General features: G+C 39.8%; 1 protein-coding gene across 10 annotated transcripts in view; it reads left to right on the top strand.

Annotated features, from left to right (window-relative positions):
- Positions 1-13,013, top strand: part of NCOR1 (nuclear receptor corepressor 1) — a 208,729-nt gene that overhangs the window by 163,336 nt on the left and 32,380 nt on the right. For all 10 annotated transcript variants that reach the window (XM_023731051.1, XM_023731048.1, XM_023731053.1 and 7 more), the window contains 8 exons: positions 1,884-2,004; positions 2,102-2,203; positions 2,540-2,640; positions 7,056-7,224; positions 9,639-9,779; positions 11,386-11,469; positions 11,861-12,117; positions 12,426-12,786. In XM_023731051.1, coding sequence (XP_023586819.1) covers positions 1,884-2,004; positions 2,102-2,203; positions 2,540-2,640; positions 7,056-7,224; positions 9,639-9,779; positions 11,386-11,469; positions 11,861-12,117; positions 12,426-12,786 — 1,336 coding nt within the window. The remainder of the gene's footprint in view (positions 1-1,883; positions 2,005-2,101; positions 2,204-2,539; positions 2,641-7,055; positions 7,225-9,638; positions 9,780-11,385; positions 11,470-11,860; positions 12,118-12,425; positions 12,787-13,013) is intronic.

Genomic DNA, 13,013 nt, shown 5'->3' with positions numbered 1-13,013 from the left:
CCTGAATTTAGAAGACCATCTCAGGAATAGATTTGATGTGTTGAATGCTAATGACTGAAAACCAGATGAGTTGTGGAGTGACATCAAGGACATCATACATGAAGAAAGCAAGAGGTCATTAAAAAGACAGGAAAGAAAGAAAAGACCAAAATGGATGTCAGAAGAGACTCTGAAACTTGCTTTGAATGTCGAGTAGCTAAAGCAAAAGGAAGAAATGATGAAGTAAAAGAACTGAATAGAAGATTTCAAAGGACAGCTTGAGAAGACAAAGTAAAATATTATAATGACATGTGTAAACAGCTGGAGATAGAAAACCAAAAGGAAGAATACGCCTGGTATTCCTCAAGCTGAAAGAACTCAATTATCTAGTGGTCAGTTAGGGATTGTAGATAGATTTCCTTAGACCCGTGGAACCAGTAAGGCTCCCAGCCTTTGCCAAGGGTCATGTCTTCAACACTCAGCCAGGCAGTTGACAGTTGTGTCTTACCTTTCACTTCCTACTTGCACAGAGCCCCAAGGTCAGCCAGAGGTGAAAGCTTAGGGCCTTTCTAGGTCTTTCCCGATCATGTGCATAGTCCTGCACATTCATGTGGCTTTCTAGATTCCCAGAAATATGTGGGGGCTTTTCAAAGCCCCTGTGGACCTCTCTTCCCCAGCTTTTCCTTTTAAGCCAAGAGACTAATTATTTACCCCTAATTGCTTGCAATGAATGTTCCCTCCCCCATCCTCCACCCCAAAAGAGGCTTTTCACACTTTTCAGTCTCCAAATCAGGCCAAATAAACACAGCCCTGTAGATAGGCTCTCCCAGGGAACCACCAGACAAGTCAAATAATGACTTTTATCTGGGAATGAGGCTTTTGAGGAGCTCTAACCCTGGTCTGGTGGCACAGTGGTTAAGAGCTCAGCTGCTAACCCAAAAGGCTGGCAGTTCAAATCCACCAGCTGCTCCTTGGAAACCCAATGAGGCAGTTCTACTCTGTCTGTAGGGTCGCTATGAGTCATAATCGAATTAAAGACAGTGGTTTTTTTTTTTTTTTTTTTTTAAAAACCTTGTTCTGCCCCCTCTGTTGGCTGCCAGGTTGCTGGTTTTAACCATGACTGGGGCTGTTGGTTTTAGGGCTACTGCCGAGCTAGAGTGGGGGGTTGGAATACAGTGGGGCAAAACTCACTATTGTTACCTAGATTTAGCCATTTTTCTTGAATAAACATTCCTAGATTCCTGCAAGCCTTAGGTTAATTTTTAGAGTTCTGAAAAAGTTGATTCTTACAATTGTTGCCAGTTTTGGTTTTGATTTTATGGGGGAAAGGTTTTGGAAGTACTTACTCTGCCATTTTCACTGATGTTATTATTCTACCATAACTTTTTTTTTTTGGTAAAATAACATGTAACAAAAAGTTTGCCATTTTAGGTGTACAATTTAGTCATATTAATTACATTCACCATGGTAGGCTACCATTACCACCGTCCATTCAAAAGCTGTATATCGCCCCAAACAGAAACTCAGCACCCTTCAGCAATAACTCCCATTCTCTTCTCCCTGCAGCCCTTAGCATTTTTAAGAGGAATGAATGTTGTTTTTAACGATAGTTTACATTTTGAGTGTACTGTTTAAGTGCTTTGTATATGTAGTTAGTAATAAATAGTATCGATAAGTAATTTATGGTAGTTTCAGGAGACATTTTCTGCTTCCCTTTAAAAATTTTTTAAATTTAAGCAATCCATGACAAGAATTTTTCTGCTTTACAAATACCTATTATTAATTTTTGAGGAGGTAGGGTGGGGTGTAAGTTGCTTTAAAAAATAAATTTTTCTAAACAAAATTAACTTTATAATTGACCTTGTGAAAAGACAATGTTAATTTAGTCTTAAAATTACTTTTAGGGAACACCTGGCACTTATTTGACCTCTCACAACCAGGCTTCCTACACTCAAGAAACAGCTAAGCCCTCAGTGGGGTCTATATCTCTTGGGCTGCCACGGCAACAGGAATCTGTCAAATCAGGTCAGTGATTCAATATGGCTGTGTTTCTGCATTTGCAGCATCACAGTCATTAATTCAGTTCTTGATATCTTCCCGTTTTCTGTACTTTGTTCCACAGCTACTGTGCCCTACATCAAGCAAGAAGAATTTTCTCCCCGAAGCCAGAACTCACAACCAGAGGGTCTCCTGGTCAGGGCCCAGCATGAAGGTGTGGTCAGAGGTAAAATATGCTGTTTGGCAGAAATATTAAATTTTCAATTTAAAACTTGTTAAAGTAAGTCTTTAATGTGTTGTAATGATAGATTTTCAAGTTATCATCTTTAAATTCTAAATTTAGGTTTTCTTTTTATACAAAACGCTTTTAAAACTTTGAAATTCCATGTTTCAGTAGTCGTTTTTTAATAATTGCAATATTATTTTAAAAGTGTGTTTCAATAAAACAAAAATTAGTCTTTTTGTGCTGCTGTTTCCTTCTCTTCTTACCTCTCTCCCAAGTAGGGCTTTTGTTTGGCCAGGGTGGAGGGTATAATTTGCTAATGAATTTGTTTTTATTCAGGTACCACTGGAGCCATCCAAGAGGGAAGTATAACTCGAGGAACCCCGACCAGCAAAATCTCAGTGGATAGCATCCCCTCCCTGCGGGGCTCCATCACGCAGGTTAGTGACAGTCATTTCTCTTACACTGAACACAAACTAATGAGAAAACTACTGATAAAGTCTCTAAAGCTTTGGCTGCTCCAGCAGTACATTTTTGTCGCTAATTCTGAGTTATGTGACTGATTCTCAGTGATAATAAACCCCAGATCCTCTAACTAGCAACAGAAAGACATTAATGTGATCGTTTTGACCATAAGCTGTATTATGTAAATTGTGGTTCATTTGAAAAGGTCACTTATTTGCAAATTGGCAGAAGAAACAAGTTCTAATTGATCCAGCTCTCACTGTGTTCCTGACAAAGCCTTTACCACATGTTCAGCTTAAATAGACATTGAGAAGAAAATCATTATGAATTATTTGCTTTGTGACTTTTGAAGAGGTAGGTATACAATCTCAGTATATAAGCTGCCTTGCTAGAATCTAATGCTGAACTGGGAAATAGAGATAAAATTGACAAAAGCGCAAAAACCAACTCTCTTCTTCCAACTTAGGGCTGAACAAATGTCATGAATTGAATTGTGTCCCCCAAAAATATGTGTCAACTTGGCTAGACCATGATTCCCAGTATCGTATGGTTGTCCACCAGTTTGTGGTCTGATGTGATTTTCCTATGTGTTGTAAATCCTACCTCTTTGATGTTAATGAGGCTGGATTAGAGGCAGTTATGTTAATGAGGCATGACTCAGCCTACAGGATTAGGTTGTATGTTGAGTCAGTCTGTTTTGAGATATAAAGGAGAGAATTGATTAGAGAAGAGTAGGACCTCATACCACCAAGAAAGAAGAGCTGGGAGTGAGCATGTCCTTTTGACCTGGGGTCTCTGCGCTGAGAATCTCATAGCTCAAGGGACGATTGATGACAAGGACCTTCCCCCAGAACCAGCACAGAAAGAAAGCCTTCCCCAGGAGCTGACGCCCTGAATTTGGACTTCTAGCCTCCTAGACTGAGAGAATAAATTTCTCTTTATTAAAGCCATCTACTTGTGGTATTTCTGTTATAGCAGCACGAGATGACTAAGAATTTGGTACCAGGAGAGTGAGGTGCTGCTCTAACAGATACCTACGATGTGGAAGTGGTTTTGGAATTGAGTAATGGGTAGAAGCTGGAAGAGTTTTCAAATGCCTAATAGTAAAAGCCTAGATTGCCTTGAAGAGACTGTTGGTAGAATTATGGACATCAGAGATAATTCTGGTGAGGATTCAGAAGGAAGTGAGGAGAGCTGTAACACTGGAGATGGTGCAGACAGCAGGAAGCAGCAGCAGAGAAACAGCAGTAGCAGAACCAGGAGACCAGTGCAAGATGTCATGGGAGCTGACCCACGGAGCAAAAGAGCTGAGAGCCTTTGTGTAGGAGGCTTCCTGGCAGAGTGGGATTCCTCCGGGTGGGCACTTACCGATGGAGCTAGGCTTGCTGACCCACAGAGTAAGAGCTGAGTGCCTTCAGGCCAAGGTTTATTGGTGGAGTGGGGTGCCTCCAGGCACTTACTGTAGAGCTAAAGAGCTTCAAAACACTTGCCCAAGCAGGCCCAAGGAGCCAAGAGGCCACGGAACCAAGAAACAGAAGCTGAAGAGACAAGAAACACAGGAAGCAGAGCTGCCTCAGTTTCAAGGGGCAGGGCCAGGACTTCTGGGGTTTCAAAGGGTGGGGCTACAGCCTCCTAGGTTTCAAAGAGTCAGATTTTCACCAACTCGGTTTCAGAGTGTAGGGCTGCCTTTCACAGGACAGCGGGATGGGGCCAGATCCGCTGCCCAAAGCTGAGGGGGTGGGGCTGCCATGCCCAAGGGGCAGAAGAACAGCGCATCCCAGGGCCAAAGGGGTGGCGTCGCCATACAGATGGACTAGGGGAATGGGGCCGCCTGAATGCGAAAAAGCAGCATTGCTGTTCCAGTGGGCCTGGAAGGTGGAGCTGAAGCCCAGGGCAGAGGGCCCTACACCCACTTCCACCCAGAATCCAGAGAGTGTGGCCAACACCCAGAGTCTGGAGGGCAGGGCCATTGCGGAAATGGTCTTAGAGAACAAAGGATTATTTTCAAGCCTTGAGAGCTAATATAATGTGTTCTGCTGACTTGCTTGGTGCCTGTTATCCCTTCTTTCCCTCCAGTTTCTCCCATTTGTAATGGAAATGTCTACTTTGTGCCTGTTCCACCATTGTACTTTGGAAGCAGATAACTTGTATTCCAGATTTCACAGATGAAGAGGAATTTTGCTCCAGAATGGAATTTGGACTTGGAGTTGATTTAAGACTTTGGAATGATGTGATAGGGTGAATATGTTTTACATGTGGTAAGGACATGAATTTTGGGGGACCAAAGGGTAGAAAGTCATGGATTGAATTGTGTCCCCAAAAGATATTCATCAACTTGGCTAGCCATGGTTCCCAGTATTGTGTGATTGTCCACTGTTTTGTGATCTTATGTGATTTTCCTATGTGTTGTAAATCCTATCTTTATGATATTAATGAGGCAGGGTTAGAGACAGTTATGTTAATGAGGCAGGACTCAATCTACAGGATTAGGCTGTATGTTGAGTCAATCTCTTTTGAGATATAAAAGAGAGAATTGAGCAGAGAGGAGAAGGACGTCATACCACCAAGAAAGAAGCTCCAGGAGAAGACCGCATCCTTTGGACCTGGGGTCCCTGTGCTGAGAAGCTCCTAGCTTAGCAGAAGATTGATGACAAGGACCTTCCCCCAGAGCCGACAGAGAGAGAAAGCCTTCCCCGAGAGCTGGCACCCTGAATTCGGACTTCTAGCCTCCTAGACTGTAAGAGAATAAGTTTCTCTTTGTTAAAGCCGTCTATTTATGGTATTTCTGTTATAGCAGCACCATGTAACTAAGTAAATAACCAGTTTTCATTAATGAAATGTCTTTCTTTTCCTCAAATGTTAATTTTAGTTTGAAATGTAAAACAGTCCTCACCTTCTATTTATGTATACCCAGAAAGTAAAAGTCTGTTTGGGGAAGTCATTGTAAATAGAATAGAATCCCATGTTTTTGCGTGTTGTACCTGTCACAAGTTTTCTGTTCTTTTCGTATTCCTTGTCTTCTTCCTATTTCCTAAGACAGTGGTTCTCAAAGGGTGTTTCCCCATATCAACAGCATCACTGTCACCTGAGAAGTTGCTAAAAAATGTAAATTCTCAGATCCCACCCCAGACTTGCTTAACTGGAACCCCTAGGGTTGCCCAGCAATCTGCATTTTCACAGGCCCTCCAGGTGATTTGGCTTCATGCTTGTTTGAGAACCTTTCTGCTAGGACCTCGGGGACCAAGGAGCTTGTTAGAATAATGTAAAAATTTCAGTTCCCACCCAAGATCTATTGAATTAGACTGTCGATTTTAATAAGATTCTCAGGTGGTTGTTCCCCCAGACGTGGATTTACAGCGTACATGACATATACTAATCTAGAAAGTTATATCCTAACTCTTCAGATCTCTGTTTCCACATTTGACCAAAGTTTACTTTCCACTGGAATCAGTTTTCTTGGAAAAAGCTAACACTTAGTATGGACAGAAGGAAAATAAGTGTGCCCTTATGTATTATTGTTTCTTCTTAGTCCCCTGTGTGTGGAAGACAGTATGAACTGGGTCAAATGAGGCTAGGCTTTATCTGCTTATTTTCAGATCCATCTGTCCATATCACGTGAGCACTTCTGAAGCAGGGTCAGGGATTTCCAGATGTTTACCACCGAACTAGTTTAATGACTGGACTGGTTGAGTAAATGCATTGCTTTCAGCAACTTTTACAAACTGTTCCATAGATAATTTCACTTGAAGGAAGGGCTGACTGTTAGAAGAAGGGTGAAAAGGTCCATAGTCATTAACAACCCAGAGGAGGACTGTTGACAGTGAAACTCAGATGAGGTGACATAAACTGAATCAGCATCACAAGACGGAGGCCTCCTGAGCTTTCACTCCCTCCTCTTGATGATGGGACGCCTGACAACAGCAGACAGTTTCAATAACTGAAAGTTCTTTTTTCCTCTCATCACAGTGTGAGAGCAAGTTGTAGTACTCTAAATTTAAGACTTAATTTTATCAAGTTCTTAGTTTTATTAGAAACTCTGTGAAACCTTTATTATATTTGCATGATTTTAGGCCCAAAGACAAACTCCTTTTCTGAGAGTTAAGTGTGTTAATAGAGGCTTCCCTTCAAGGTGGGAAACAAAACTGATTTAACTAACATATCTAGAATCATTTAAGAAGTTTTATGTGGCAGAGTTCCAGGACAAAGGTACAGAATTTCTTTGTTTTTAAAAACTTAATGTCTGATTTCCTCTCATGTGCTTGGGCTTTCTTCGTTGAAGGTGTGGATTGATCTGGTGGCTCTTGGTGTGTTAAGTTAAATTCTCTGGCATGTTGAATTTCCTCTAAACTTAAGTGACTCTTCTGTTGGCTTGTGTTTGATTCGATGGCAGGGCACCCCAGCCCTGTCCCAGGCTGGCATACCGACTGAGGCTTTGGTGAAGGGATCCATTTCTAGAATGCCTATTGAAGAGAGCAGTCCTGAGAAAGGCAGAGAGGAAGCTGCATCCAAAGGCCATGTTATTTATGAAGGCAAAAGTGGACACATCTTATCGTATGATAGTAAGTATTGCATGTACATACTCGATAAAAACGTAGATTCCGATTCTTCCACGTACCTGATTTGGAGAAGTCAGTTTACCTTCTCTGAGCCCACGTTTCCTCTCTTTTAAGTCAGGTACACACAGTACCTGATGCAAAATGCATGGTAGTTTTCTTATGCCCTTCCTGTTTTAACATTTCTGGCATATATTGAATAGAATTTTATATATAAAATGGGTTTAGTAATAGTACCTAGCTCATGAAACTTCTGTAGAAATTAACTGAGATGGTCAGTGAAAATTAACACAGTGTGGATCCCACATTAAGTGTCCCATAGTGTTAACTAACATCACCGTTAACTGGTCAGTTGATTTAGCCTAGGAAGAGAATCTTGGTTGAACTATAATAGAATTGCTTTTGTTATTTTAAAGGTTTTCATATTTTATGAGTTAAAAATTAGGGAGTACATAAAAGTATCATTATCTTGGGAAAAGTATTGGATTTAAATTTTTCTTAAATAAAACTATTTTAATATCTATGTCTTTATCTATGTTAATAATGTAAACATTTTTTAGATATATTCTTAAGTTACATTTTCCCAGTAACATTTTTTATAAGAATGACTTAGATATGATATCAGTGCTCCCCAAGGGACTGTCTAGATTTGAGTTCTCGTTTGTAACTGACAGTGATAAGGAGCCCTGGTGGCACACTGGTTAAAATGCTCAGCTGCTAGCAGAAGGGTCGGTGGTTTGAACCCACTAGCCACTCCGCAGGAGAAGGACGTAGCAGTCTGCTTCCGTAAAGATTATAGCCTTGGAAGCCCTATGGGCAGTTCTGCTCTGTCCTGTAGGGTCGCTGTGAGTCAGAATCAACTTAATGGCACTGGGTGAGGTTGGGTTGTCTTTATGACCTTAGAGTAGTTATTATCTATGCCTAATCTTTCCTCTCTAATGTAAAGAAATAATATGTGAACACATAGTACCTGATGCAAAATGCATGGTAGTTTTCTTATTTCCTTTTGCCCTTTTTGTTTTAACATTTCTGGAATAATTTGAATAGAATTTTATATATAAAAGGGGGTTAGTAATAGTACCTAGCTCATGAAACTTCTATAGAAATTAACTGAGATGGTCAGTGAAAATTAACACAGTGTGGAGCCCACATTAAGTGTCCCATAGTGTTAACTAACATCACTGTTAACTGGTCAGTTGATTTATTTAATAAAACCAATATAGAAATGCAAGCTTTGATTTAGGCAAGTGAAAAAATTAGTGATTTACATTTTGTTTCTGAAGGAAAATATTAATGTACTTTGCCCAAACTAGAAATCTGCATGTCCTCTTTGATTTCTTCCCTGTTTCCACATCTAACCAATCACTAAATCATTTTTATTCTATTCCCTAAAGTCTCTGGAACCCATCCATTTCTCTGTATTCCCTGCTGCCACCACCATCTTTCATCTTGATGACTCATTAGCTCCCTAACTGTTCTCTTCCCTTTCAGTCTTACCGGTATTCAAACGTGTACATTGTACCGCTTTCCTGCTGGACTGCCCATTGCCCTTAGGATAACTGCAGGCCACTTACTGTGGCTTACACGCCCCTGCGTGACCTGCTCCTGGTTTATCTCTTCCGGTTGTTCCTTGCTCACTCTTCCCTTGTTGTTAGGTGCTGTGGAGTTGATTCTGACTTGTTGCAATCCCATGTGACAGAGTAGGACTGCCCCATAGGGTTTTCTAGGCTGTAATCTTTATGGAAGCAGATAGCCAGGTCTTTCTTCAGTGCTTCATTGGGTGGGCTTGAACTGCCAGCCTTACCCTCTCCTCTCTTCCTCCCACCTTCACTCTATACATTGGCCATTTCCTGAGCTTAATTTTTTTTCATGTACGATACTCTGTCTTGCCTTGGGGTCTTTGTGCTCACTGACTCTCTGCCTGGACCACTTTTCCCTCCCTTTACCTTTGGCTTATTAAGCAACTCTGATTTATCCTCCAGGTCTCAGCTTAACACATTACTTCTTCTGGGCAGCCTTCTCTGAACCTTTAAGTGTTAGGTTTTCCTTCCACCATTCTCAAAGCACATTGTACATTTCCTTTCCCAATACTTATTACACTGTATGGTAATTGCCTGTTGATTTATGGAGGCATTTATCCTGCACGATTGGATAAGTTCTGTAAGGGAAGGGACTTGTAATTTGTTACTCTTATTTGCAAGGCCTAGGATATGCCTGATACACAGTAGGCACTCAATAAATATATTAGAATGAATGAAAACATTTTTACAAATATCACATACATAGATGTATACTGTAGATTAAGACAAGTCTGTATTATTATTTTTATAAAGTAGACTATGAAATGAATAGAACTTATTGACTGTACAGTGTGGGTCAATGGGCTTTGTCTGAGCAGTTCTTGTTTCTATATTCTGCAGATATTAAGAATGCCAGAGAAGGGACCAGGAGTCCAAGAACAACTCATGACATCAGTTTAAAGCGAAGCTATGAATCTTTGGAAGGAAATATAAAACCAGGGATGTCGATGAGGGAGTCTCCTGTGTCAGCACCTTTAGAGGGTAAAGTGTTGTTTCTAGAACATTATTCAGATCATTTCAGTTTTGTATAGTAAGTTGGCATTGTTGAACTAAGTTTAATTCGATCTTTATGACATTTCTACCTGAAATTTATATAAACATGACACATATATAAATATATATGTAAATATAAATTTATGTTTATATTTAAATAGAAATCAAGTGGTGCATAACAGTGGTGGGAAGTAAAGATAAAACATAACTGGTTATATCATAGGTAACTGTTGGAATACTCATATTTGAAAGCTCATACAATTTGTAGATTATGCCTGTTTGGAGGTTAAATATGTAAAATTCGTGAGAACTTTTTCTTATTGTGGGGCAGGTAAGTGGTGTAATGGAAAGAGCAGAGACATGTATTTGAATCTCAGCTTCACCCTTTCCTGGTGAATTTCTTTGTGCCTCTTTCTTCCTCTGTAAATTAAAGGATTGTACGTCCTTTGCAAAAAGATTAGAGACAGAGCTCCTCAGGTGACGAACCTGGTACTGATCAAGTGATATGCATTCAGTAAATAATAGCTGGTTTTGTTGTTGTTGTTGTTGTTAATGACTCATTTTCTTTAAATCTGAACCTGTCCTGACTGTTTAATTTTAATCTGGATGAAATACTGAAAGCAGAGTAACGACTTCTCAATCTTACAAGTTCTATGTAATTTTCTAGGAACTGGATTTTCTTTATAAAAAATCTTACTTCATTTTACTTTCAGGGTGAATACATGTAGTTATTTCCAACCCTTGATTCAAATTTATAGACTATGTAATATAAAACCTCTTAAGTTATTTGCAACTCTTGGTTTACATGTTCCATGTAATATATTTTCCCCATTTTTGTGCTAGCAATATTTCATGTTTTCCCTCTCTCAACAATATATTTCAAATCTAAGCAGTGATCTCAGATCCTTCTTTAACGTCTTTCTCCTTAATAAAGAAACTTTGGGGTTTTAGATTTAGTGTTGAAAGTATCTTTTCTTTTTGACCTATAATAGATACCTTCATAGCCATTTTCTATTTAGGAAGACATATAAAAAGAAGTGTATAAGGTCATGTTGGCTATTTCCAACTTTTTTCCGTGATATTCTCCTGAATATCTCACAAATTGAAAATGACACACCTTTCTCCATAGAGCTTATATAAAAAATACATACTGTAGAAGAAGGAGAGTTAGGAATCAGAGGAGGAAATGGAATGCTTGTCTTGTTGCCATTGAGGCTGGATGAACCCCTGAAACTATTGCCCTGGGATAATCTTTAAACCTTAGACCTTAAACCAGAAATATCCCCTGAAATCTTCTTTGAACCAAACAACAGTTTAATTCAATTAGTAAAGTATGTCTGCCTTGAACATTGTGCTCTTTTAAAGAATTGTCTACGGGAGTGTAATCAGTGTCACTAAACTGTACAGGTAGAAATTGCAGGAATGGTGTATCTTTTGCTGTGTATATTTTCACCAAAAAAATAAGGTAAAAGAAAAAAATTTTAGAAGGAAAGAAATCAGATAAAAATATATATATACTCTAAAGACAGTATGAAGTGTTTGAGAGTTGACGTAGGCATGATGTTTAATACTTGTTGCTTTCTTATTTCAAAAGGGCTGATATGCCGAGCGTTGCCCCGGGGCAGCCCTCATTCTGACCTCAAAGAGAGGACTGTGCTGTCTGGGTCCATCATGCAGGGTAACCTTTCTGCTCATTTTGGCGTTTTATTCATGACTGCCTTAACTGACAGAGTAGTTAGTTTGTCATTAATTTGCAATGCATGAAGGCTGCTTTTCAAGACATTTTCATTTTTGAAATATTAACTATTAAAGTCTTGATTATAATTTTTCGGTTTCTTAGCTACATAGTTTATTTGAAGATGATAGTTGCCTAATATTTTAATATGTAGACATTTTCATTATGTAAGAACCATTCTGTGATTGTGATGAATGGTGTATTATATCTTGAACTGCTTTAAAAAGATAATGATTGATAAATATACTGTTTGAGGATCTACTGAAAACAAAACTGATTAGGAACTGAAAGATAGCAAGGTGTTATTTTAATGTTTCTGGAATTCTTTTTGAAGGCACACCAAGAGCAACAAGTGAAAGCTTTGAAGATGGCCTTAAATATCCCAAGCAGATTAAGAGGGAGAGTCCTCCCATACGAGCGTTTGAAGGTGCCATTACCAAAGGAAAACCGTACGATGGCATTACCACCATCAAAGAAATGGGGCGTTCCATTCATGAGATTCCACGGCAAGATATTCTAACTCAGGAAAGCCGAAAGACTCCAGAAGTTGTCCAGAACACAAGGCCGATAATTGAGGGTTCTATATCCCAGGTAACTAGTCCCTCTTTCAGCAATTCTACTTTAAACTGTGATATTTATGTAGCATTTTTAAAAATGTGACTTAATTATGAATCTTTCTTAAGATGCCAGGTCCTCAGTTTTTCTTGTGTCTGTAGTGTGGAGTATAAAACGTGGTTAAGGATGCAACTCAGGATGAGTGGGTTTCTGATTGAGACAGGCACACAGACAGTATAGACTACTACAGCAAAGTGTAATCATCATGAGCCAAGCGTTGACATGAGATGGAAAAGCATCCAGATGACTCTAGCTACCTCTTATGTTTGTTTCCTTCCCTTTAGGGTACACCGATAAAGTTTGACAGCAACTCAGGTCAACCTGCCATCAAACACAATGTCAAATCCTTAATCACAGGACCTAGCAAACTACCCCGTGGAATGCCTCCACTGGAAAGTGTGCCTGAGAACATAAAAGTGATGGAACGGGGAAAATACGAGGACGTGAAAGCAGGCGAGCCAGTGCGTTCCCGACACACGTCGGTGGTAAGCTCCGGCCCTTCCGTTCTTAGGTCCACACTTCATGAAGCTCCCAAAGCACAGCTGAGCCCAGGGATTTATGAGGATACCAGTGCCCGGAGGACACCTGTGAGCTATCCAAACACCATGTCCAGAGGCTCACCCATGATGAGTAGAGCCTCCGATGGTATGTTCCTTTTGTTGCCTGCGTCTCATCATTTTTGTTGCATTTTTTTCACCTGTAGCAAGTAGTAAAAGTCAAATTGTTAGTTTTAAATTTTCATAAGATCTGCAGGCTGTGCTTTATGCTAGGGTTATGGAAGGCTACCAAATTAAGAGTAGGCATAATTTTAGGTAAAATATCTCATGTTTAAGTCAAGCATAAGGTACGATGGAGTCGAGAAATGCTCTAGA

The sequence above is a fragment of the Trichechus manatus genome, unplaced genomic scaffold (genome assembly GCF_000243295.1).
Source record: "Trichechus manatus latirostris isolate Lorelei unplaced genomic scaffold, TriManLat1.0 scaffold00040, whole genome shotgun sequence".
Classification (NCBI taxonomy): domain Eukaryota; kingdom Metazoa; phylum Chordata; class Mammalia; order Sirenia; family Trichechidae; genus Trichechus; species Trichechus manatus.
This window is presented reverse-complemented; position numbering and strand designations above follow the sequence as displayed.